A 23,618-nucleotide genomic window follows, 5' to 3' on the forward strand; every position below is an offset into this window, starting at 1 on the left:
CAATGTTTGTCCTTTATTGATTGGCTCATTTCATTTAGCTTAGTATCCTTAAGTTTTATCCATATTGTGGCATATGACAGGAATTCCTTCTTTTTTTAAGGCTGCATAATATTCTATTTTATGTGTATGGCACATTTTCTTTACCCATTCATCCATTCGTGGGTTGCTTCTCTCTCGTGCCTATGGTGAATTAAGCTGCATGAACATCAGTGTGCAAATATCTCTTCTGTTTTCAATTCTTTTGGATATGTACCCAGAAGTGGGCTTGGTGGATCATATGAGGATTTTATTTTTAATTTTTTGAGGAACTTCCACACTGTTTTCCTTAGCGGCTGGCTATACCATTTTACATTCCCACCAACAGTGCACAAGGGTGTCAGTTTCTCTACACCCTGGCCAAGACTTGTTATTTTCTGGAGTTTGATCATGTTGAGAGTGGCCATCCTAATGGGTATGAGGTGATATCTCATTGTGGTTTTGAGGGTCATCTTCTAAAAATATAGATGCTGTCACGTTCCTTTTTGGAACCTTCCAATGGCTTTCCTTGAACTTAGAATGACATCTAAGTACCTTACTTTTTTTTTTTTTTTTTTTTGAGATGGAGTCTCACTGTGCCGCCCAGGCTGTAGTGCAGTGGCACAATCTCGGGTCACTGCAACCTCCATCTCATGGGTTCAAGCAATTCCCCTGCTTCAGCCTCCCGAGTAGCTGGGATTACAGTTGTGCACCACCAAGCCTGGCTAATTTTAAGTACCTTACTTTGGCCTCCAAAATCTGATCTCTGTCCACATTCTGGCCTTTATTTTCATCTCCAGGGCTTCTTGCTCATGGTGGTACAGTCACAGTGAATGTGTTTGACTCTTTAACCACGTGAGCATGGTCCTGTTTTCCCATGTGCAGTTCCTTCTGCTTGGGTCTTTCTCTTCCTTTTCACATGGCTGGTTCCTTCACATTATTCAGGTCTTAGCTCAAATGCTACCACATCCAAGGTGGCCTTCAAGCTGTCCCATCTAAAGTGCTTCTCCTAGACACTCTAAATTCTATCGCCCTGTTTATTTCACTTTTGCTTTTTGTAGCAGTTATCAATACCTGAAATTATTTTGCCGGTTTAGCTGTTGGCTTATGTAGTGGTTTTTTTTTTTTTTTTTTAAAATCATACCAGGAAGTACACTCCATGAGACCAGGAGCACTGTGTGTCTCATTCACAGCTAGATCCCCGGAAGGAAGCCTGATTTAATGAAAATAAAATGTAACAGAACAATTAATGCCAGCTGGGAGGTTTGGGGAACACTTCATGAAGGATGTAACCATTTTGTTGGGTTTGGAATGATGAATATAATTTCAACAGGCAGTTGTCAGGATGAAGTAGGGGACATTTTAGGCTGAGGAATGACATGAAGTATATGCGGAGGGAGCACGCAGCATCGCATTTTCAAAGAAAGGTAGCTTGCTATGGCTGAAACTAAAGGTTCCGAAGAGGAGGTGGTGAGCAGGAAGGCTGAAATGGCAGGCTGAGGTCAAAGCGGCAGACATTGAATTCATTTCAGTTCCGCCGATTTGCTATTTAGTTAGTGATGCATTAGGCTTGAAGATACAAAGATGAATAAGACACAGTAGTATGCCGTCCTGCAGCAGTGGGGACCCACGTGTGGCTTTTGAGCAGGGTAATGACATGAGCATGTTATAGAGGTCAGAATGCAGCAGTGGTTATGAGCATAGCCCCCAGCACCAGATGGCTTGGAATCAAATCCTGCTCTGTCACTATCTAGCTGTGTGACCAGGGCAAGTGTTTAACTCCTGCGGCTTAATTTTCTTATGGATAAAGATGATGATAATAACTGTGACTCTCTTGGCTTTCTTATGAGGGTTAACATTTGTAGCATGGAGTCTGGTACTCAATACATGTTGGCTATTGACATGCAACGTGTTGAGGAAAACGATGTCAGTACATGGTACATTTTCAATGATTGTTTGTTAGGTTTCTCATTTTGTTTTTAAGAAAGATGATTTATTGGCAGCAGTGTAGATAATGATTTCAAGGAGGAGACAATGGGCACAGCCACACCACCGTGGAAGCTACGGCAATCATTGTGGCAAGGGGAATAGTGCACAGGATTAGCTTAGAGCAGAGATAGGCAGCGGAACAGATTGGAGGATGTAGAGGGGCTGCAGAATATTTTTTGGAATGAAACAAAGTGGGTTTAATTTTTGGGTCTGTTGAGCTTAAGGTGCCTGAGGAAAATCTCTGTTTGCTGATGTTTAGCTGAAACAATAAAGAGTCATCTGAAGTTTAGGACACAGAGGTGAGTGAAATAGAGATTTGTACTCTGGAAATGTGGGTGTGCACATTAACAAATGAACGGCTAAGAATTTGCATTGAGCCTATCACTCACCTAGTACACTGGTAAAGAAACATGACCATGTTTTATACTCGTGTACTGTTATGCATTACTGGCAGGGATGTAAATTTGTACAACTTTGCTGGAAAACAGGTCGGCAATATTTGTCATGAGCCTTCCAGATAATTGCATCCTCTGACCAGTGATTTCACTTTTTGGAGTCAATGCTAACTTTATGATCCAAACACAGACAATTAATTATTATATACAGAGCTGCTCACCACAACATAACATTCGATTGAAAAAAAAACAAAACCTTCAAACAGGCTCACTCAGTGACCGGAAAATGGTTAAATAATGATGTGTTCATATGCTAGAATATTATACAGCCATTAAAAAATCATGTTGACTGAGACTCCTAGTGTGAATTGCTATAAGGGAGAAAAACCCAATGTATATACAATTATATACAGAATATGAGTTTGACTCTGCTTAAAAATAACATAATGTAAGGATTAGAAGACAATATACTAAGATGTTCATATTATTATTTCTGTTTGGGAAATGGAGGCATGGGTTGGTATTTGCTGAAGTCTAGTAACTGAGTTTGACTTATGACTATATAATAATAGATTTTTGGCTTACTTAAAATTTCTTTTCCTTCTTTTCCTAATGCATCTCGTAATATTTAGTTACTAACACAGTAACAATCTTTGGCTCACAGACCAAAATTCAAATGGCAATTTCTATTACAAATCTTGACCATGTTTCTTTTTTTTTTTTTTTTTGAGACAGACAGCTTCTCACTCTTTCACCCAGGTTGGAGTGCAGTGGTGCAATCATAGCTCATTGCAGCCTCAAACATCTGGGCTCAAGCAATCTTCCTGCCTCAGCCTCCCAAGTACCTAGTACTACAGGCATGTACTACTATGTCTGGCTAATTTTTGTATTTTTTTTTTTGATAGAGATGGGATCTCACAAAAAAATATAAAAATTCGCATTTTTTGTGTTCAGTTCATTGCCCAGGCTGGTTGAACTCCTGGCCTCAATTGATCCTCCTGCCTTGGCCTCTCAAAGTGCTGGGATTACAGGCATGAGACACCACTTTTTGTTTTTAATAGATGCAGTCCATCAAAGGCCCAGAACCTCAAACTTCATTTTTGAGTTAATGTCATGTCATTGTACAATTTTGAATGTGCCACTGGACCACTGAAGATGTTTCCTTCTCTCCTGGCTTATTGGCACAATCATCCACTTGCATTTAGAGGGAAATGATTTTTACACAAGGGGTTCCTTGGGTATGTCAAAGACGACAGAAGATTAGAACAATACACCATCACTGAGAGGGTAATTCATCAAAAGTCCTAACTTCAGCTGCACAGCCAAGCAGCTAAAAGAAACCCAATGACCCTCGGAAGCACCCCTGATAGACAGCTGTTGGGTGTGAAGGATCCATCCATAAGTCGCCAGAATTGGATCGCAAATATCCTAGAGCTGACGATCTCCTGGATCATGCTGCCATAACTGCCTTCAAGATGTTAATACTGAACAAGGCATGTTGTTTCAGGACTGCGGGAGGAGCAATCTCTCTTCCCAACCCCTCCCCACCCTCCCACCCACACACGTGCACATGCGCACAAGCACATGTTTTGATATCCAGCCCAGTCCCATTTCTCTTGCTGAGACTGACCTTGATAGAAAAACTATTTTGTTTTTATTATAGAAGGCAAGTTTTCTATTTACTATGTAGAAACAGATAAAAGGCTACTGAAGAAGTGATGAACTTCACCGTGATTATTGAGCAAAAATATTTATACTAAAGTTTAAATACTTATTTGCTTATACTATAGTATAAGTAAGCCAAACATTGATTATCTGGTCCTAATTCAAATTCATTTACTAAACTTCAATAAATTACCAACCCATGCCTCAGTTTCCCAATATTTTCCAGGGCTATATGGCCTGTGGATAGAATTTACCATCATTCTGTGCTTTTAGGACCTTTTTGACATTCTAGGTCAAACTTGGGGAATTTTCCTTTTTAGGAGTCCCAACTACTCAAGGCAGAAGCCAGCAAACACCCTTGCCCTGCCTTTCTAAGATTCTTACAGGGTGCAGGCATATGAACTGTGGGAACTGACGACCAGTTACACCCCGTTGGGACTCTGGTTCGGGAGTGAGAGATGGGGAGGCAGGCGCAATTTTCTCAACAGGAGATGGTCGTGGCAGGCTGAGGAGCTTAAGATTTGAGGGTAGCAGGATGGTGGAGTCTTTCCTGGAACAACTCTACAGACTGATTTGGGCATTTGTTCCTGGTGGGCTAGCCTCTAAATCCAACTCTCTGGTCCTAAAGTAGGCATTGAAGAAAAAGCATCCAGCATCGGGTAAGAGAACATGACTTGATAAGCATCAAGTAAAGCTTCAACTAGTTTCAGTGTCATCTATGAATATTTCCAGTCTCCATATCAGACGGTGCTTTTTTGGAAAGAAAGAAAAGTATCCTTGCCTTTGAGTAGGCCTTCCGGTCAACGGCTTAGTTCAACATTATTCCGTCATAGTTTGGGAAAACAATTCCTTTGACAGGTGGGTCCCTCACCCCCCATTCATTTCTCCATGTTTAAAGATATCTGCATATACTACCCAAAGTTTAATCAGGAAATACTAAAATAAATATAATATTGAGCATATTCATGTAATGGAATTCTATATAGCAGTAAAAATGGAAAAAACCACTATTTTACTAACAATGACGACTCTTACAAACATAAATTTCAACAAAAGGAGCCAGACACAAAATCTACATACTGTATGAACCCATTTATAGAAAGCTAAGATGACAGGCAAAACTACACCATGGTGTGATTAGTCAGGATACTGATACATTCACAGAGGCATGAGCACAGTAGCTTCTGGGATGCTGATAATGTGCTATTGCTTAAACTGGGTGGTGGATACATCAGTGTGTCAGCTCGTAAGAACTGTTACACTAATGATTTGCACACTTTTCTGTTAGTATTCTGCACTTTAATAAAAAGTGTTTTTCCTTGATTCGCCTGTCATTTTTTAAACTTTATATCTTATCAATATTCAATCTTGCACAACTTATGTTTTACAAAGCTATCTACTACATATTGCTAGACCTCGAGTTATCTTTTTTTTATATTTAAAGAAAAATACCTAGCCAGAGGCAATGGCTCACACCTGTAATCCCAGCACTTGGGAGGCTGAGGCAGGTAGATAGATCACTTTAGGTCAGGAGTTTGAGACCAGCCTGGCCAACATGGTGAAACCCCGTCTCCACTAAAAATACGAAAAGTAGCTGGGTGTGGTGGTGGGTGCCTGTAATTACAGCTACTTAGGAGGCTGAGGCAGGAGAATCTCTTGAATCCAGGAGGGGGAGGTTGCAGTGAGCTGAGATTGCGCCACTGCACTACAGCCTGGGTGAAACAGAGAGATTCGTCTCAAAAAAAAAAAAAAAAAAAGTAAAGAAAAATACCAATACACGGGGAGTTCTAAGCACAGAAAAATAACCTAAGGATTATTTTTCAATTTATTCAAATGAAACCAAAGATGGGCTTGCCGTGGTTAACTAGAGTCTTTCTCAAAAGAAAGATTTCAATCTGGTATATGTTTAGGAGGCTTGTACACTCTCAGCTTCTCATTTAAGTCTCTCCCAAGACTCTTTTCTCTGACTACACATTGAGCCTCCAAACCATGACTGAAAAACCACAGCTTCATGGGCAGGGCCCTGTGCAGGACACCCTATTTCCAAATGAACAAGAAATGAAAATGAGATAAAAAAATATTTTAAAGGTAAAAGTTTCACATTATTTAATGCAAGCTAGCTGTCAGGGAGAAAGTAGTGATGAATGAAAGGAAGGGAACAAAGACACCACAGAGATGCACATCAAACTGGAAGCAGACAAAGGCAGCCAGAACTATCTTATTTATTATAAAGATACACCGTGAAGAACAAACCTGACTGTATACTGAAGCCTGTAATGGTACATGCCAAAATGTACAGTACTATACATAAAAGTGCATTGTCACAACAGATTAACAAAACATTTCTTTTCTTTCCAGACTGTAAAAGCATCCCCCTTTATTTTCACCTCAGAGAGGAGGGAATGAAATGGTGAGAGGCAGTACAGAGCACGGGCGAGTGCGACGCTGTCAGCAGCACATGAGCGGGGGACGGATGCGGTGGAATGGGAGGACACAGGGGTGAGAAAGGCACAATCACGTCTACAAGGAAAACGAGACAGTCTGAGGACCGACAGGGATGTGAGATGGGACATTACTGAGCACCGAGGCACAGGAAGGCGGGGATGGAGAAGGTGGGGGACAGGGAGGAAGCTTCAAAACACTCAAGTGGGCAGCAGGAATTGGGAGGAGGAGCGGGGTTGGGGCACAGAGCGGGGCAACGGTACAAGAGCAAGGCTAAAACTCCTCTAAAATAGAAAGGCACTTTCACATGTACATACTACAGATGTACATTGACACAATTAGGTAACAGTCACAAGCAGGAAGCTACCGGTACTGCAATTGATCAAACCGACAGGAAAGGACAATACTGATTTAATTACGCAGGCAGCAGTTACCCTTCAGTACGTAGGTAAACAGCAGTCTCTCCTGTTACACAGCCACTTACTATACTTTAAATATCTATAATAACCATCACACTACACACTGAACTTGGATGAATGCTCTAAGGGGGGCATTCACAAATGCACGGTTCATATATTTTCTTTTACTAAAGTTTCTAAGATAAGCATTATGGAACCCAGTACAATTATTCAAACATACAAAATTCCCTACGTAATTTAAAGACACAGGTATCCATCTCGATTATACCACATAGACTTTTTTTTTTTTTTAGGAAAGTATACTAGGGTAAGTGAAAGCTCAAATTCCAGTTTGCTTTATGGATCTGACGAAACTTCGCCAAAGTCACCCTGCACCAAGCCTGACTCTCCAGCCCAGCTGGAGCTTGTCTTCTCAACTTGGGAGGTGGGTGGCAGGTGGTCTGGAGTAGGGAGCTCTATTTACGCCTGGGTAGAGACTTCTAAGCTGCTCTGTGTCTCAGGGTTTCTGTGGTGGATAATCGAAAACAAGACTGAGTCCCAAGCACATTTCCTGCACAAAAAATGGCCTCTCACTGCTATGGTCAGGAATCAATGAGCATCATCCCAAATTTGAATCCTCTAACCCCGCCTCAAGAGACACATAGGCTCTTTAACTTTGGATTTCCAAGGCTGATCAGATGAAAGTTTCTTCAGTTTGTAGACTCCAGAGGCTATGTCATTCCTAAATGTTAAGGACACAACTACAGACCCACGCCTCTTTTCCTTTTCTTTAAATTATAAACCCCCCCCCCCTTTTTTTGGTCGGGGGGGATAGCAAAAGTTAGAAAACCCTTAACTGATACAATTTGACTCTTGGAGCACTATATCCACTGATAACTGTTCACGATCATTGCAGTAGATTGTGGGACCCTGCTATAAATTATTCTACAGGTGGCTCAAGGGGCACCAAAGCCAGATTATGTTGTACGAAGATGTGCAAAGCTGTTGAATGGTGTTGACACTGAACGTGAACATGGAGCTCTACAAAGCGCCACTCAGCAGGTTCAAACAGTTCACATAACGCCCATTAGAAAATGTGTACTAAGTACACCTTTCTCTCTATCCCCAAATCCACTCCCCAAACCCCAACCCAGTCCAAAAGGCTGACTTGATGAATCTCCTTCAGTAAGTTCTATGGATGGGATGTGAACACACAGTTATATCAGCTGAGAATACATATTCTTGTGTCAGTGGAGTCAGGTAATCTTTGTAGAGCCATTATTTACCCACCATCAAAATGCCCCCCTCCCCAAATTGCACATGAAGCCTGATAAGCTCCTTGAAATTGGGGGCAGAACACCTCAAGGCCTCATTTTCCTTCTTCTCTCGTTTCCCTGTGTCTTCCCACCTCCCCTGTGTGCTGCCTCTGTGGCTATAAAGAAGGGCTGTGAACCTTCTCAGCTGCAGTGGCTTTTAATCAGCTTTACTGAGCATGATTCTGGATTCTTTGTGAAGTGGCCACCTTGTCTTATCTCTGGAATCTGAAGACATTTAATAAACCAAGTAAGGAGAGGTGAGTCTTTACTGAGTCCTCACTCACTCTGAGGTCATACCCTTCATTTGGAATTGAAAAAAAAAAAAAGTCTCAAGGTGACAATGGGAGTATAGGGAAATAAGATGGAGACAGGTAAAGTGAGTGATGGGAGAGTATTAGGAGCTGTTTCCTGAAACAAGGCACAGCCTGTGAGGCTCTGCAGCAGCACGACTCCTGCCGGCCAAGACAGCAAAGTCCCGATGGGGAGCACAGAAAGGCAATCCTCGTTCCACCGTAGGTGGACACATCAGAGACAGGAGCCACTGGGGAGGATGACCAGATAGAAGGCTGAATAAATGAACAGGTAGGAGGAAGATCTGAAAAGCTAAGGCTGAAGCTCAGAAAAGACATTGAAAAAAAATAAATTCAAAGACACCTCTGGCCCTTTGATGCCCTCTGTTAACATCTTACTCTTCCATCAAACAAGGAATATGGTTTTTAAGAATTCTTACTATTTTAAAGAAGTGGTGGAATGGCCGGGCATGGTGGCTCACATCTGTAATCCCAGCACTTTGGGAGGCTGAGGCCGGTGGGTCACCTGAGGTCAGGAGTTTGAGACCAGCCTGGCCAACATGGTGACACCCCATCTCTACTAAAAATACAAAAATTAGCTGGGTGTGGTGGTGGCGCCTGTAATCCCAGCTACTCAGGAGAATTGCTTGAACCCGGGAGATGGAGGTTGCAGGGAGCCGAGATTGCACCACTGTACTCTGGCCTGGGCGACAGAGCAAGACTCCAACTCAAAAAAAAAAAAAAAAAAAAAAAAAAAAGTGGGGGATTATTTTGGAAAGTTTAAATTCCTAAGGAATTTGTGAGGATTGTTTAAAAGGGCTAGTGCTATTCAAAGCTCAGTCTTGGCTGGATCTCCACGGTGTCCAAGGGTGCTGAAGGACCCCAAAAGCTCAGGAGAAACGGGGAGGGGCTGGACAAGGTGCTGTCCTGGGCTTCTTTTTCAAAATGGGCAAAAAGTATGGCTCTGAAAATTTGGAGGTTTAAAAGTTTACCATACCTAGAAATACATGGGAAAAAAATCACTATTCATTTGTGAAATTAGGCCACAGGCATGCAATCAGCAGTGTGACTCTGAAAGTAACAATATCTCATCAATTTAATCTCTTCCTGCAATAGAATGACTACACTGGCAAACTGAGGTAGAGATCAAAGTAATGATCTTGATTTTAGTACAGATCCCAATTCTTTTCTGCACGATGCATTCACCAATGGGCTGATGAAGTAAAATCTACACTGTGTAGCTCTTAGATGGGCGTGCAATTGGCTGCCAGTTTGAAATGAAACCAAGAAGGAAATTAATGGTGGGCCAGAGGGATTAGTTCTGGGAAATCCATTTTTCCCAACAACAACAACAACAACAAAAATCTTTATCAGTAACTTCAATGATAGAATAGATAAAATGCTCATAAGTCTACAGGTGATATCGGCTGCTGTTAGTAGGAGAATGGAAATCAAAGCAAATTTTCTTAAGATGGGGGAAAATGTAGCATAAATATAGGCTTAAAAAATTGCCTGTGTGCTAGGATGCCAGAGAAAGAGGGTCTCCAATTGAGAGTTCAGCTGACTATGGGAGTTACGTAGAGCCCACATACAAAAACAAAAACAAAAAAGGGGAAAACGGACAAAGAAAAAGAAGTCATGGTTGTGAGGTACACAACTGGATGAGAACCACAAGGTCATGTTCTGCTGATGGCCCTGCATGGCTCTTACTCAGGTACCAGGGCCAGTTCAGGGTTGGCTCAAAGACAAATGGAGAGGACAGTTGGGATTTCAAATTTAGGATCATCTGGCCTTTGTAGCATTTTTTTTTTTTTTTTTTTTTTTTAAGAGACAGGGTCTCACACTATGCTGCCCAGGCTGGACTCGAACTACTAGGCCCAAAGCCATCCTCCTGTGTAAACCACCCGAGTAGCTGGGAGTACAGGTGTGCACCACCATGCCTGGGCTTTGTAGCATGTTTAAAGGAACCTAGGTGATTTAGTCAAAAGAGAACACTGCATGAACCAAGGCCTCAGGTGCTTCTTGCTGCCTTCATTTCCACAGAGGAGAACACAGGGATTTAGAGGAGATGGAAACATTTTCTAGGCAGTTATTGAATAACGGATCTTTGGAGGAGTTCGTGGAGTAGTGTAACCAGAAAGTCTTTAAAATTAAACCCTTCTAATCATTTGTAAGTGTAGAGGGGGGGACTTGGAAATCTCCGGGGCCTAATCATGCTCGCAAAAGGAGTGACATTAATAGCTTTGGAGATGGTGTCTTCCTCTCCTTTCCCAGGTTAAGTTCAAGCAGTAACAGCAGAGGTTCTACCTCCTTCCACCGAGTCTTTAAGCTGGACCCGGGGAAATAACTGTTAGGAAAGAGGCAAGCATCCAACTCACTCGAGCTGTGGGCTGACAGTCCCACTGGGATCGTCCCATGGAGACAACTGCAAGTCTTTTGCATGAGCTAAACTCCACTCCACATGGAACCGAAGGTGCTCATTGTCAGCTACCACGCAATGCCATTATCACCTTTCAGCCCAAGTGCCACAGACCAACACTGGCTATACTCCAATGAGGTGTGGAATTCGGGTTCTTCTGCCTTCAAGTCACAACCTTTCTGACTCAGCTGGGCTACATTAAACCTGAAGCTCTGTACAATGTGGAGAGCGGTGTTGCCTTCATTACAAGTGGTGCAGCATTGGATTTTCAAGTAAGTCTAAGTGTTTCTATTGTCCTTAAAATGACATATGTCCAGTTATTTAAAAAAATTACAAAATACAAATGCCCGTGTTAATTTAGCTAGTCTCAGACATTACATTCGACAACATAGAAAAGCCAAAAGATCTCCAGTTATAAGCACAAAACTAAGGAAAGTTATGGATCAGTGACTTTTGTCACTAATCCATTTTCTTTTTTAAGTCACCTCCCTTTATGGCCTTGCTTGGCTGGTTTTTACATTGTGCAAGACTTGTCTGTTGGACCCTGGGGAGGTGGGGCAGGTCCTATGGTAGGATTTGTTTTTGGAAGAACAGCAGGTTTTGGCCTAAGGGCTGGAGGCTTCAGCTGCACGCCCATTCTGGGTGCCACCATAGGCTTGAAAGTACTCATTGTGTCACTGGAGGAGCTCGTGCTACGTCGAATCTGAGGCTCGGAGCTCCTGAGGGCAACGTTGTGCAAAGGGCTGAGAGATTCCGTGGAAGTGGCAGGGGTGGGAGAGTTTTTCACTTGCTCCAGGGTATCCAGCACCACATCAGGGGCATGCTTTGCTGTGCTCTGTCTCTCCAGTTCTCGGAGTTCATTCAAAGCTGTATTCATCGTTTCTTCAATATCCTATTGAAGAATAATCGGAAAGAGAGAAAGCACAGACTGATAATGAATACTAATGTATAGAAACCCAGACACTTAATTTCAAAGTAAACGGCCCAGCAGAGTATGGATATCTTTGACTCCATAGTCTGCAGAATATGTAAACATTATGCCATCTCACACAATCATCATTTTGATTCTTGATTCAGGAAACTGAGATATAATGGCTCATGGAGCCATGTATCAAACACTGGCCTTCCTAAGGCCCTAAGGTAGCCTTCTAATGGTCTCTGCCTTGCATGCTGACTTAAAAAAAATTTTTTTTTTTTGAGGCAGGGTCTCACTCTGTTAGCCAGGCAGAGTGCAGTGGTGTGAATCAGCTCACTATGGCCTCGACCTCCTGGCCTCATATGATCCTCCTACCTCCTGAGTAGCTGGGACCACAGTTAAGTGCTACCTCCTGAGTAGCCTCCTGAGTAGCTGGGACCACAGGTGTGTGCTACCACAGCTGGCTAATATTTACATTTTTTGTAGAGATGGGGTCTTGCTAGTTGCCCAGGTTGGTCTTGAACTCCTGGGCTCAAGTAAGCCTCCTGCCTCTGCCTCCTAAAGTGCTGGGATTATAGGTGTAGGCCACCACATCTGCATGCTGACTTATTAATATAGAATTCTATTTCAACTTATGATAAAAGTTTATGAAAACTTTTGAAAAAAAGTTTTTCAACTTTTTTTCCCCCCCAAGATGCAGTCTTGCTCTGTCACCCAGGCTGGAGTGCAGTGACATGATCTCGGCTCACTGCAACCTCTGCCTCCCGGGTTCAAACAATTCTCCTGCCTCAGCCTCCCAAGTAGCTGGGATTACAGGTGCCCACCACCATGCCCGGCTAATTTTTGTATTTTTACTAGAGGCGGGGTTTCACCATGTTGGCCAGGCTGGTCTCGAACTCCTGACCTCATGATCCGCCTGCCTTGGCCTCCCAAAGTGCTGGGATTACAGGCATGAGCCACCGTGCTGGGCCAAGTTTTTCAACTTTTATGATAAAAGTTTAAATTTAGATACTGCAATAATTTCTCAAGAAATAAATACAATAGGAATAAAAAAATCTGGCTTCATTCATTCAACAAATTTTTGAGCACTTACTACACACTTGACTAATTCCAAGAAGTTCTTTGAAATTCAGTTTAAGTCTTCCCCTGATACAGTTTTCCAGTGGATCCCACTGAAAGTGGTACTGTCTCCTATGGGGCATTTTTGTAATATGATGTATGTGTGTGGTTTTTAATGTCACAATAACAAGGTTGCATTATTGGCAGCTGATGGGCAGGGTCAGACATATTAGGTATTTTGCCTTGGTGAGTTTACATGTAGTGAATTTTCCTGCACCTTGTTCAACTTTTGAATGTCCTCCAGACATTTATATAGGTGAAAATTCTTAAGAACCTGAGTCTAGAACCTCTTTTTCTAATATATAAACATAAAATATTTTTTGGATGGTGTTAAATTTTTTAGGAATGTTATTGTTTTAGGAAAGTTATTTTTTGTTTTGATTGGAACAGTATGACCAAGGGTTGTTCACCATTTTGGAGAAATATTATCACTAATGGAAGCTCTTTTCATGGAATTTGAGTTAACTCAATTAACTGAATACTCCCATATCAACATGCATTTTTAATTATTGCATTTATGGAAACTCTACCATGTAGGTGAAAGCATCACTACCTCATTTGTCTTCTAGTGTAGTCAGTAATTAACTGAAATACATTTAATTGTTTTAATATCAATTTCCCTTTATTTTTATTTTATATTCTATTTAGAGCTTTATATATATTTTTTCAAAATAGATATATCAATCAATTTATTTCAGATAGCCGGGTGTGGTGGCACATGCCCAGCTACTCTCAAGGCTGAGGCAGGAGAACTGCTTGAACCCAGGAGATGGAGGTTGCAATGAGCCGAGATGGCGCCACTTCACTCCTTCACTCCAGCCTGGGTGACAGAGTGAGACTCCATCTCCAAAAAAAAAAAAAAAAAAAAAAAAAGTCAATTTATTTCAGATAGTAAAAGGGGGGAAGTTACAACAAATTTGTTTCAAAAAGGTGGAGTGTGCCCCATCAACAGATGGATAAACAAAATGTGGTATATACATACAAAAAAATTTAAATTATAAAAACTTCCCTTAAAGGGAAATAAGTCCTACCGCATGCTACAGCATGTGTAAACCTTGAGGACATTACACTAAATGAAATGAGCCAGTCACAAAAAATACAAATACTGTATGATTGCACTTATATGCAGTATCTAAAGGAGTCCAATTCATAGAAACAAAAAGAATGGTGGTTGTCAGGGACTGGAGGAGGGTGAAATGGGAGCTGTTTAATGTGTACAGAGTTTTGGTTTTGCGGGACGAACACATTCTGGAGAGATGTTTCACAACAATGTGAATATACTTTTCTCAACTATACATTTAAAAATGGTTAAGATTGTCAATTTTATTTTATATATATATATATATATATTTTTTTTAAGCACAATTAAGAAAGAAAAAGGCAGAGTGTTGTGTGAGATGGTGGAGAACCACTGCCCTGGTGACTGAAATATCTCTTCCTGACATATTCCCAGGGCTTCTCCCACTCATCTGGAGCATACCCCTCATGGCACGGTTTAATGGTAACTGATTTCCCTATTCATTTCTGCGACTAGATTGAATGTGAGCACTTTGAGGCTGCGGCTATTGTTTAATTTTGTTTGCATAAAACCTAGTGTGAGACATGGCATACAGTAAATGCTCAATAAAGATTTGCTAAATGAATAATCTAAGATCCTGATATTAAATCACAGTCTCCGATAATGAATAAACCAAGACACGATGATTATGTATGGATGTGGTAGTCTTTTGAAAAATCTCCATTAGGCATTCCATTAATTTGCTTAATAAAATAATCTGCATTTTTTTAATGAACACCTTGATGGCATGCTCACTTGTCCCCGTGGGAAAATCTGAAGGCTAAAGATGGAAAGATAAAAAACAAATCTGGAAGCCATTTTACGAGGGTGACATCACTTTTCAAGTTATTACTTTCATATGTGATTTCCGTTTGTGGCTAAACATATGGATTTTTTTTTTTTTACAAGTATTTACCTCAGAGACATGTGCAGAGCCTAGTCATCTGTTGAGTTTTTGTTTTTATAATTTACTTTTTTTTTTTTTTTTTAAGACGGAGTCTCGCTGTGTCACCTAGGCTGGAATGCAATGCAATACTGTGATCTCGGCTCACTGCGACCTCCGCCTCCTGGGTTCAAGCGATTCTCGTGCCTCAGCCACCCGAGTAACTCAGATTACAGATGCCTGCCACCATGCCCAGCTAATTTTTTTATTTTTTGTAGAGACAGGGTTTCACCATGTTGGCCAGGCTGGTCTCAAACTCCTGACCTCAAGTGATCCATGCGCCTCAGCCTCCCAAAGTGCTGGGATTACAGGCATGAGTCACTGTGCCTGGCCTGTTTTTATAATTTACAATTTAAAAAATTTCCTGATTCTAGAAGTCAAAGGGTTAAACAGACCTTATATGCCTTCCTACCTCCAAGCACCTAAATCCCTGTCTCTCTAACCCAAATTATGTTTCACCTGCTTATTATAAGCAGTGATGTTATAAGTTTCTCAAATCATTAAATTCAGCTATAGTAAAATATTGCTGGTTGTAAGTATGCCTCAAAGGGCCTTGCATAGCACTCTAAACAGAAAAAAATAAAACAGTCAAAGCCTTTTTGATTTTTGCTGAGAAGTTGCTGTACACTTAAAATTGCGTTAATTTTTAAAAAACACATTAAACTTCTCACAATCTAATTTGCTATCCCAAATTCTTTTTAGTTAGAACACTCAAAATAGCTTGGACATTTGTCATATTGGGGCCGGATTCCTTGGGTACTTTTTATTAAAAATAACCCATCTTTAATCCTTTTCCATGTTTCATTCATTTCTCATTCACTCTTTTTTGAAATCTACTTAGTTTTTAAACTTCAGTGATAGCTGGAAGCTGCCTTTTAGATTATTCAAATGGTAATCCCTGAATCTATTAACCTCTTTTCTCACTGACTATAAACATACATATATTTGGAGACAGGGTCTTGGTCTGTCACCCTGGCTGGAGTGCAGTAGGACAGTCATAACTCACTGCAGCCTCCAACTCCTGGGCTCAAGCAACTCTCTTGCCTCAGCTTCCAAAGTACCTGGGATTGCAGACATGCACCACCACTCTTAGTGTGATGGCTAATACTGAGTGTCAACTTGATTGAAGGATGCAAAGTATTGATCCTGGGTGTATCTGTGAGGGTGTTGCCAAAGGAGATTAACATTGGAGTCAGTGGGCTGGGGAAGGCAGACCTACCCCTAATCTGGATGGGCACCATCTAATCAGATGCCAGCGAATATAAAGCAAACAGAAGAACGTGAAAAGGTTAGACTGGCCTAGCCTCCCAGCCTACATCTTTCTCCCATGCTGGATGCTTCCTGCTCTTAAACATCAGACTCCAAGTTCTTCAGTTTTGGAACTCGGACCGACTCCTTGCTCCTCAGCCTGCAGACGGCTTATTGTGGGACCTTGTGATTGTGTGAGTTAATAATAAACTCACCTTTATATGTATATGTATTCCATTAATTCTGTACCTCCAGAGAACCCTGACTAATACAGGTTTTGGTACCAGGAGTGGTTCTAGAGGGACAGAATATTAAGGATGGAGTTCTTTCATTGATTTTGGGGCTTCTGCTTTATATGATTAGACCAAAAAATACTAAGGACTTTACTTCTAATAGGATGGAGAACACTGATAGTTCTTGGTGTGAATTGTTTAGAGGGTTATGCAAAATATGTGCATTTGACACTCCTGATTCATCGCTCGTGAGAGGCAAGGAGTTTAGTGACTCCATACGTAATACACTTGTATGGAGTATTATGTAGAGAACCAAGGAACATAGTGAAGCTGGTTGGTTGTTCCTAAGTTCAGTGGACAAAGTGATGAAAAAAAATGATGAACTCAAGGATTCTATCTCCTGGCTTCAGAAGCAGATACTGAACCTCAAATCTGCTAAGATTGCCCTGAGTGTGAGTCTTATCTCCCATAGAGAAAGAACTAAAATTGTGGAAAACCAGACACGAGCTCTTATGCAAGTCGCTGACCTGCATAAGAAAGATACATGCACAGCCTCACCAGGTGTCTACTGTTAAAGTGAGGGCATTGATTAGAAAAGAATGGGACCCTGCAACTTGGAATGGGGATGTGTGGGAGGACCCTGATGAAGCTGGGGACACTGAGTTTGTAAACCCTGATGAACCTTTTTTGCCAGAAGAAACAGCTTCCCTCTCCCCAGTAGTGGCAACATCCCCTCCCTGACCCACGCTGCCATCAGCCTTTCCACCTTTGTCTGAGGAGATAAACCCCGTGCTGCCTGAGGCAATGGTGATGGCCTCCCATGAGGCAGCTGCCAGGCAAGATAATGCTGACTCTCCTCAGGAGCCACCCCCAACACTTCTGTTTGCTTCTAGACCTGTAACTAGACTAATGTCCTGGCGGGCCCCTGGAGGTGAGGTTGAGAGTGTGACCCATGAAGAGGTGTGCCACATTAGAAAAGAACTGCTTGAGTTTTCTAATTTATATAAATAGAAATCTGGATAACAGGCATGGGAATGGATATTAATGGTGTGGGATAATGGTAGATGGAACACGAGTCAGATCAGGCTGAATTTATTGATTTGGGCCCACTAAGTAGGAGCTCTGCATTTAATGTTGCAGCTCGGGGAGTTAAAAAAGGTTCTAATAGTTTATTTGCTTGGTTAACTGAAATATGGATTGAAAGATGGCCCACTGCGAGCACTGTGAGTGAGCTGGAAATGCCTGCTCTCCCTTGGTTTAATGTAGAGGAAGGGATCCAAAGGCTTAGGGAGATTGGGATGGTGGAGTGGATTAGTCACTTTAGACCTACTCATCCCAGCTGGGAGAGTCCTTGACCAATGCCTTGCAAAACAGATTTGTGAGAGCAGCACTTGCATCTTTTTTTTTTTTCAGATGGAGTCTTGCTGTGTCGCTCAGGCTGGAGTGCAGTGGCGCAATCTCGGCTCACTGCAAGCTCTGCCTCCCGGGTTCACGCCATTCTCCTGCCTCAGCCTCCCAAGTAGCTGGGACTACAGGCACCCACCACCACTCCCAGCTAATTTTTTAGACTTTTAGTAGAGATGGGGTTTCACCGTGTTAGCCAGGATGGTCTCGATCTCCTGACCCCGTGATCTGCCTGCCTTGGCCTCCCAAAGTGCTGAGATTATAGGCATGAGCCACCGCGCTTGGCCAGAACTTGCATCTTTGAAGAGCCCTGTAATTGCTGTTCTCTGTATGTCAGATCTAACGGTGGGAACCACAGTCACTCAACTACAAAATTTAAATACAATGGAGATAACTGGATCCCAAGGTAGCAGGAGCCAAGTGGTGACACTCAATCATCAAAGGCAAGGCGACACTCAATCATCAAAGGCAAGGTGGGCATAGCTACAGTAATGCACAGCAGAGGCAAAGCAGCAAGCAGAATAGTCTGACTCGTGTAGAACTCTGGCATTGGCTAATTAATCACATTGTTCCTAAAAGTGAAATTGATAGGAAGCCTACTGCATTCCTACTTAATTTACACAAGCAGAAAACTTCTAGGTTGGATGGACAAAAGACTAATTTGAATTATAAAAACAGAGAATCATGGCCCCTCAATCAATTTCAAGACTTGACCCAGTTTACAGACCCAGAACCCCTTGAATGAAGAGGAGGCCGGGTCCCTTTGAGGAAGGACCCCGCTATATTACTGACAATTTATGCAGTGAATCTTTATCCCACCCTTCCCCAAGGGGACCTCCAGCCTTTTACCAGGGTAACTGTGTAATGGGGAAAGGGAAATGATCAGACATTTTGGGGACTAATGGACACTGGCTCTGAGCTGACACTGATTCCAGGGGACCCAAAATGTCGTTGTGGTGCTCCAGTTAAAGTAGTGGCTTGTGGAGGTCAGGTAATTAATGGAGTTTTAGCTCAGGTCTGACATACAGTGAGTCTAATGGGTCCCCAGACTTCTCCTATGGTCATTTCCCCAGTGCCAGAATGCATAATTGGCACAGACATACTTAGCAGCTGGCAGGGGTCCCCAGACTTCTCCTATGGTCATTTCCCCAGTGCCAGAATGCATAATTGGCACAGACATACTTAGCAGCTGGCAGAACCCCCACATTGGCTCTGGACTGGTAGGGTGGGGGCTATTATGGTGGGAAAGGCCAAATGGAAGCCATTAGAGCAGGCTTTACCTAGAAAAATAGTAAATTAAAAACAATATTGCATCCCTGGAGGGACTGTAGAGATTAATGCCACCATCAAGGACTTGAAAGATGCAGGGGTGGTGATTCCCACCACATCCTCATTCAACTCCCATTTGGCCTGTGCAGAAGACAGATGGATCTTGCAGAATGACAGTGGATTATCGTAAGCTTAACCAAGTGGTGACTCCAAGTGCAGCTGCTGTACCCGTTGTGTTTTCATTGCTTGAGCAAATTAACACATCTCCTGGTATGTGGATTGGAGCCACTGACTTGGAAAATGCCTTTTTCTCCATTCTTGTCCATAAGGCCCACCAGAAGTAATTTGCTTTCAGCTGGCAAGGCCAGCAATGTACCTTTACTGTCCTACCTCAGGGGTATATCAACTCTCTGGCTTTGTGTCATAATCTTACTTGGAGAGACCTTGATTGCTTTTCGCTTCCACAAGATATTACACTGGTCCATTACATTGATGACATTATGCTGACTGGATCCAGTGAGCAAGTGAGCAAGAAGTAGCAAACACACTGGACTTATTGGTGAGACATTTGTGTGCTAGAGGATGGGAAATAAATCTGACTAAAATTCAGGGACCTTCTACCTCAGTAAAATTTCTAGAGGTCCAGTGGTGTAGGGCCTATCAAGATATTCCTTCTAAGGTGAAGGATAAGTTGCTACGTTTGGCCCCTCCTGCAAACAAGAAAGAGGCACAACGCCTAGTGGGCCTATGTGGATTTTGGAGGCAACATGTTCCTCTTTTGGGTGTGTTACTCTGGCCCATTTATCGAGTGACTCAAAAGGCTGCCAGTTTTGAGTGGTGTCCAGAACAGGAGAAGGCTCTGCAACAGGTCCAGGCTGCTGTGCAAGCTGCTCTGCCACTTGGGCCATATGACCCATCAGATCCAATGGTGCTTGAGGTGTCAGTGGCAGATAGGGATGCTGTTTACAGCCTTTGGCAGGCCCCCATAGGTGAATCACAGTGGAGGCCTCTAGGATTTTGGAGCAAGGCCCTGCCTTCTTCTGCAGATAACTGCTCTCCTTTTCTTTTTGAGATGGAGTCTCTCTCTGTCACCCAGGCTGGAGTGCAGTGGCGCGATCTCGGCTCACTGCAACCTCACCTCTCTGGTTCAAACGATTCTTCTGCCTCAACCTCCTGAGTAGTTGGGACTACAGGCGCGTGCCACCACACTTGGCTAATTTTTGCATTTTTAGTAGAGATCGGGTTTCATCATATTGGTCAGGCTGGTCTTGAACTCCTGACCTCGTGATCTATCCGCCTTGGCTTCCCAAAGTGCTGGGATTACAGGCATGAGCCACTGCGCCTGGCCAACTACTCTCCTTTTGAGAGACAGCTCTTGGCCTGTTACTGGGCTTTGGTGGAAACTGAACGTTTGACCATGGGTCATCAAGTCACCATGCAACCTGAACTGCCTATTATGAACTGGGTGCTTTCTGACACATCTAGCCATAAAGCGGGTCGTGCACAGCAGCATTCCATCATCAAATGGAAATATACGTGATCGAGCTCAAGCAACTCCTGAAGGTATAAGTTACATGAGGAAGTGGCTCAAATGCCCAGGCTGCACTGATGGCCTCATGGGGAGTTCCCTATGATCAGCTGACAGAGGAAGAGAAGACTAGGGCCTGGTTCACAGACGGTTCTGCATGATATGCAGGCACCACCCGAAAGTGGACAGCTGCAGCACTACAGCCCCTTTCTAGGACATCCCTGAAGGACAGTGGTGAAGGGAATCTTTCCCAGTGGGCAGAACTTCCAGCAGTGCACCTGGCTGTGCACTTTGCATGGAAGAAGGAATGGCCAGATGTGTGATTATATACTGATTCGTGGACTGTAGCCAATGGTTTGGCTGGATGGCCAGGGACTTAGAAGAAGTATGATTGGAAAATTGGTGACAAAGAAATTTGTGGAAGAGGTATGTGGATGGACCTCTCTGAGTGGTCAAAAACTGTGAAGATATTTGTATCCCATGTGAGTGCTCACCAACAGGTGACCTCAGCAGAGGAGGATTTTGATAATCAAGTGGATAGGATGAGCCATTCTGTGGACACCATTCAGCCTCTTTCCCCAGCCACCCTTGTTATTGCTCAATGGGCCCATGAAAAAGTGGCCATAGTGGCAGGGATGGAGGTTACTCATGGGATCAGCAACATGGACTTCCACTCGCCAAGGCTGACCTGGCTATGACCACTGCTTAGTGCTCAATTTGCCAGCAACAGAAGCCAACACAGCCCTCGATATGGCACCATTCCTCAGGGTGATCAGCCAGCTACCTGGTGGCAGGTTGATTACACTGGACCTCTTCCATCATCAAAAGGGCAGAGGTTTGTCCTCACTGGAATAGACAGTTACTCCGGATATGGGTTTGCCTATCCTGCACGCAATGCTTCTGCCAAGACTACCATCTGTGACTCATGGAATGCCTTATCCACCATGATGGTATTCCACACAGCATTGCCTCTGACCAAGGCACTTACTTTATGGCTAAAGAAGAGTGGCAGTGGGCTCATGCTCATGGAATTCATGGGTCTTACCAGGCTCCCTATCATCCTGAAGCAGCTGGATTGACAGAATGGTGGATTGGTCTTGTGATGTCACAATTGCAACACCAACTAGGTGACAATACTTTGCAGGGCTGGGGCAAAGTTCCCCAGAAGGCTGTGTATGCTCTGAATCTGTGTCCAATATATGGTGCGGTTTCTCCCATAGCCAGGATTCACGGGTCCAGGAATCAAGAGGTGGAAGTGGAAGTGGCACCATTCATCATTATCCCTAGTGACCCACTAGCAACATTTTTACTTCCTATTCCCGCGACATTATGTTCTGCTGGCCTAGAGGTCTCAGTTCCAGAGGGAGGAACGTGCCACCAGGAGACACAGAAACAATGCCATTGAGTTAAGATTGCCACCTGGACACTTTGGGCTCCTCCTACCTTTAAGGCAACAGACTAAGAAGGGAGTTACAGTGTTGGCTCAGATGACTGACTCAGACTATCAAGATGAAATCAGTCGACTACTCCACGATGCAGGTAAAAAAGAGTGTGCATGGAATACAGGAGATCCATTAGGGCGTTTCTTAGTATTACCACGCTCTGTGATTAAGGTCAATGGGAAACTACAATAGCCCAATCCAGGCAGGATTACAAATGGCCCAGACCCTTCAGGAATGAAGGTTTGGGTCACTCCGCCAGGAAACCAACAACAACAACAACAACAACAACAACAACAACAACAAAACATGACCTGCTGAGGTGCTTGCTGAAGGCAAAGGGAATACGGAATGGGTAGTAGAAGGTAGTCATCAATACCAGCTATGACCACGTGGAAACAGGGACTGTAATTGTCATGAGTATTTCCTTCTTTCGTTAAAAACATGTTTGTGCATGTACACACTTGTACTAGGAAAATATCTTCATTTTATTTCCTTTTTCCTTTAGCATGTGACATAAGATTATATTGACTTCCTATCAGCATTTAAGTATTGTTAACTTTATGTAATAGCATTTGGGTTGGGGATTGGTGTGTTTCCGGTTATAGGAAAGGACAGTTGTATCATGTTAGGCGTAATTATGACATTATTGTTTTTATTTGAAGATTATGTACGATCTCAGGAGATGTTTATGGGTTCAAGTTGACAAGGGGTAGACTTGTGATGGTTAATACTGAGTGTCAACTTGATTGGATTGAAGGATGCAAAGTGTTAACTCCTGGGTGTGTCTGTGAGGGGGTTGCCAGAGGAAATTAACATTTGAGTCAGTGGGCTGGGGAAGGCAGACCCACCCTTAATCTGGATGGGCACCATCTAATTAACTGCCAGTGAACATAAAGCAGGCAGAAAAACATGAAAAGGTTAGACTGGCCTAGGCTCCCAGCCTACATCTTCCTCCCGTGCTGTATGCTTCCTGCCCTTGAACATCAGACTCCAAGTTCTTCAGTTTTGGAACTTGGACTGGCTCTCCTTGCTCCTCAGCCTGCAGATGGCCTATTGTGGGACTCTGTGATTGTGTGAGTTAATACTTAATAAACTCCCCTTTATATGTATATATATTCCATTAATTCTGTCCCTCTAGAGAATCCTAATACACCTAGCTAATTAAAAAAAAAATTTTTTTTAGACACGGGATTTTGCTATATTGACCAGGCTTGTCTCAAACTCCTGACCTCAAGCTATCTTCTTGCCTCAGCCTCCTAAAGTGTTGGGATTACAGGTGTAAGCCACCCACTAGGCCTACGAACATATGTTCTCATGGCCTGTGCTGTGAAAAGAGCCAGAACCAGAGGGAAAAATGGTAGAATGATGGGCAAATTTATTAGTATTGTTTCCCTTTTACTTGGTCAATTTTAGTCATTAGAAGAAAACTACACAGCCCCTCTGCAGTCACTGTTGGGAAGCAAAGACCTGAATGTGTTCAGGAGGTACATAGGATCCAGACTTGTTCTTCAAATATCTATTACTGATCAC

The 23,618-nt window shown here is 42.9% G+C and overlaps 1 protein-coding gene across 8 annotated transcripts in view; it reads right to left on the reverse strand.

Annotated features, from left to right (window-relative positions):
- Positions 1-6,270: 6,270 nt before the first annotated feature.
- SRGAP1 (SLIT-ROBO Rho GTPase activating protein 1) overlaps positions 6,271-23,618 on the reverse strand; it is a 309,133-nt gene continuing 291,785 nt past the window's right edge. For all 8 annotated transcript variants that reach the window (XM_004053497.5, XM_019039335.4, XM_055358087.2 and 5 more), the window contains one exon: positions 6,271-11,821. In XM_004053497.5, coding sequence (XP_004053545.1) covers positions 11,444-11,821 — 378 coding nt within the window. In that variant the 3' untranslated portion in view covers positions 6,271-11,443. The remainder of the gene's footprint in view (positions 11,822-23,618) is intronic.

This window comes from Gorilla gorilla, chromosome 10 (assembly GCF_029281585.2).
Source record: "Gorilla gorilla gorilla isolate KB3781 chromosome 10, NHGRI_mGorGor1-v2.1_pri, whole genome shotgun sequence".
Lineage (NCBI taxonomy): Eukaryota > Metazoa > Chordata > Mammalia > Primates > Hominidae > Gorilla > Gorilla gorilla.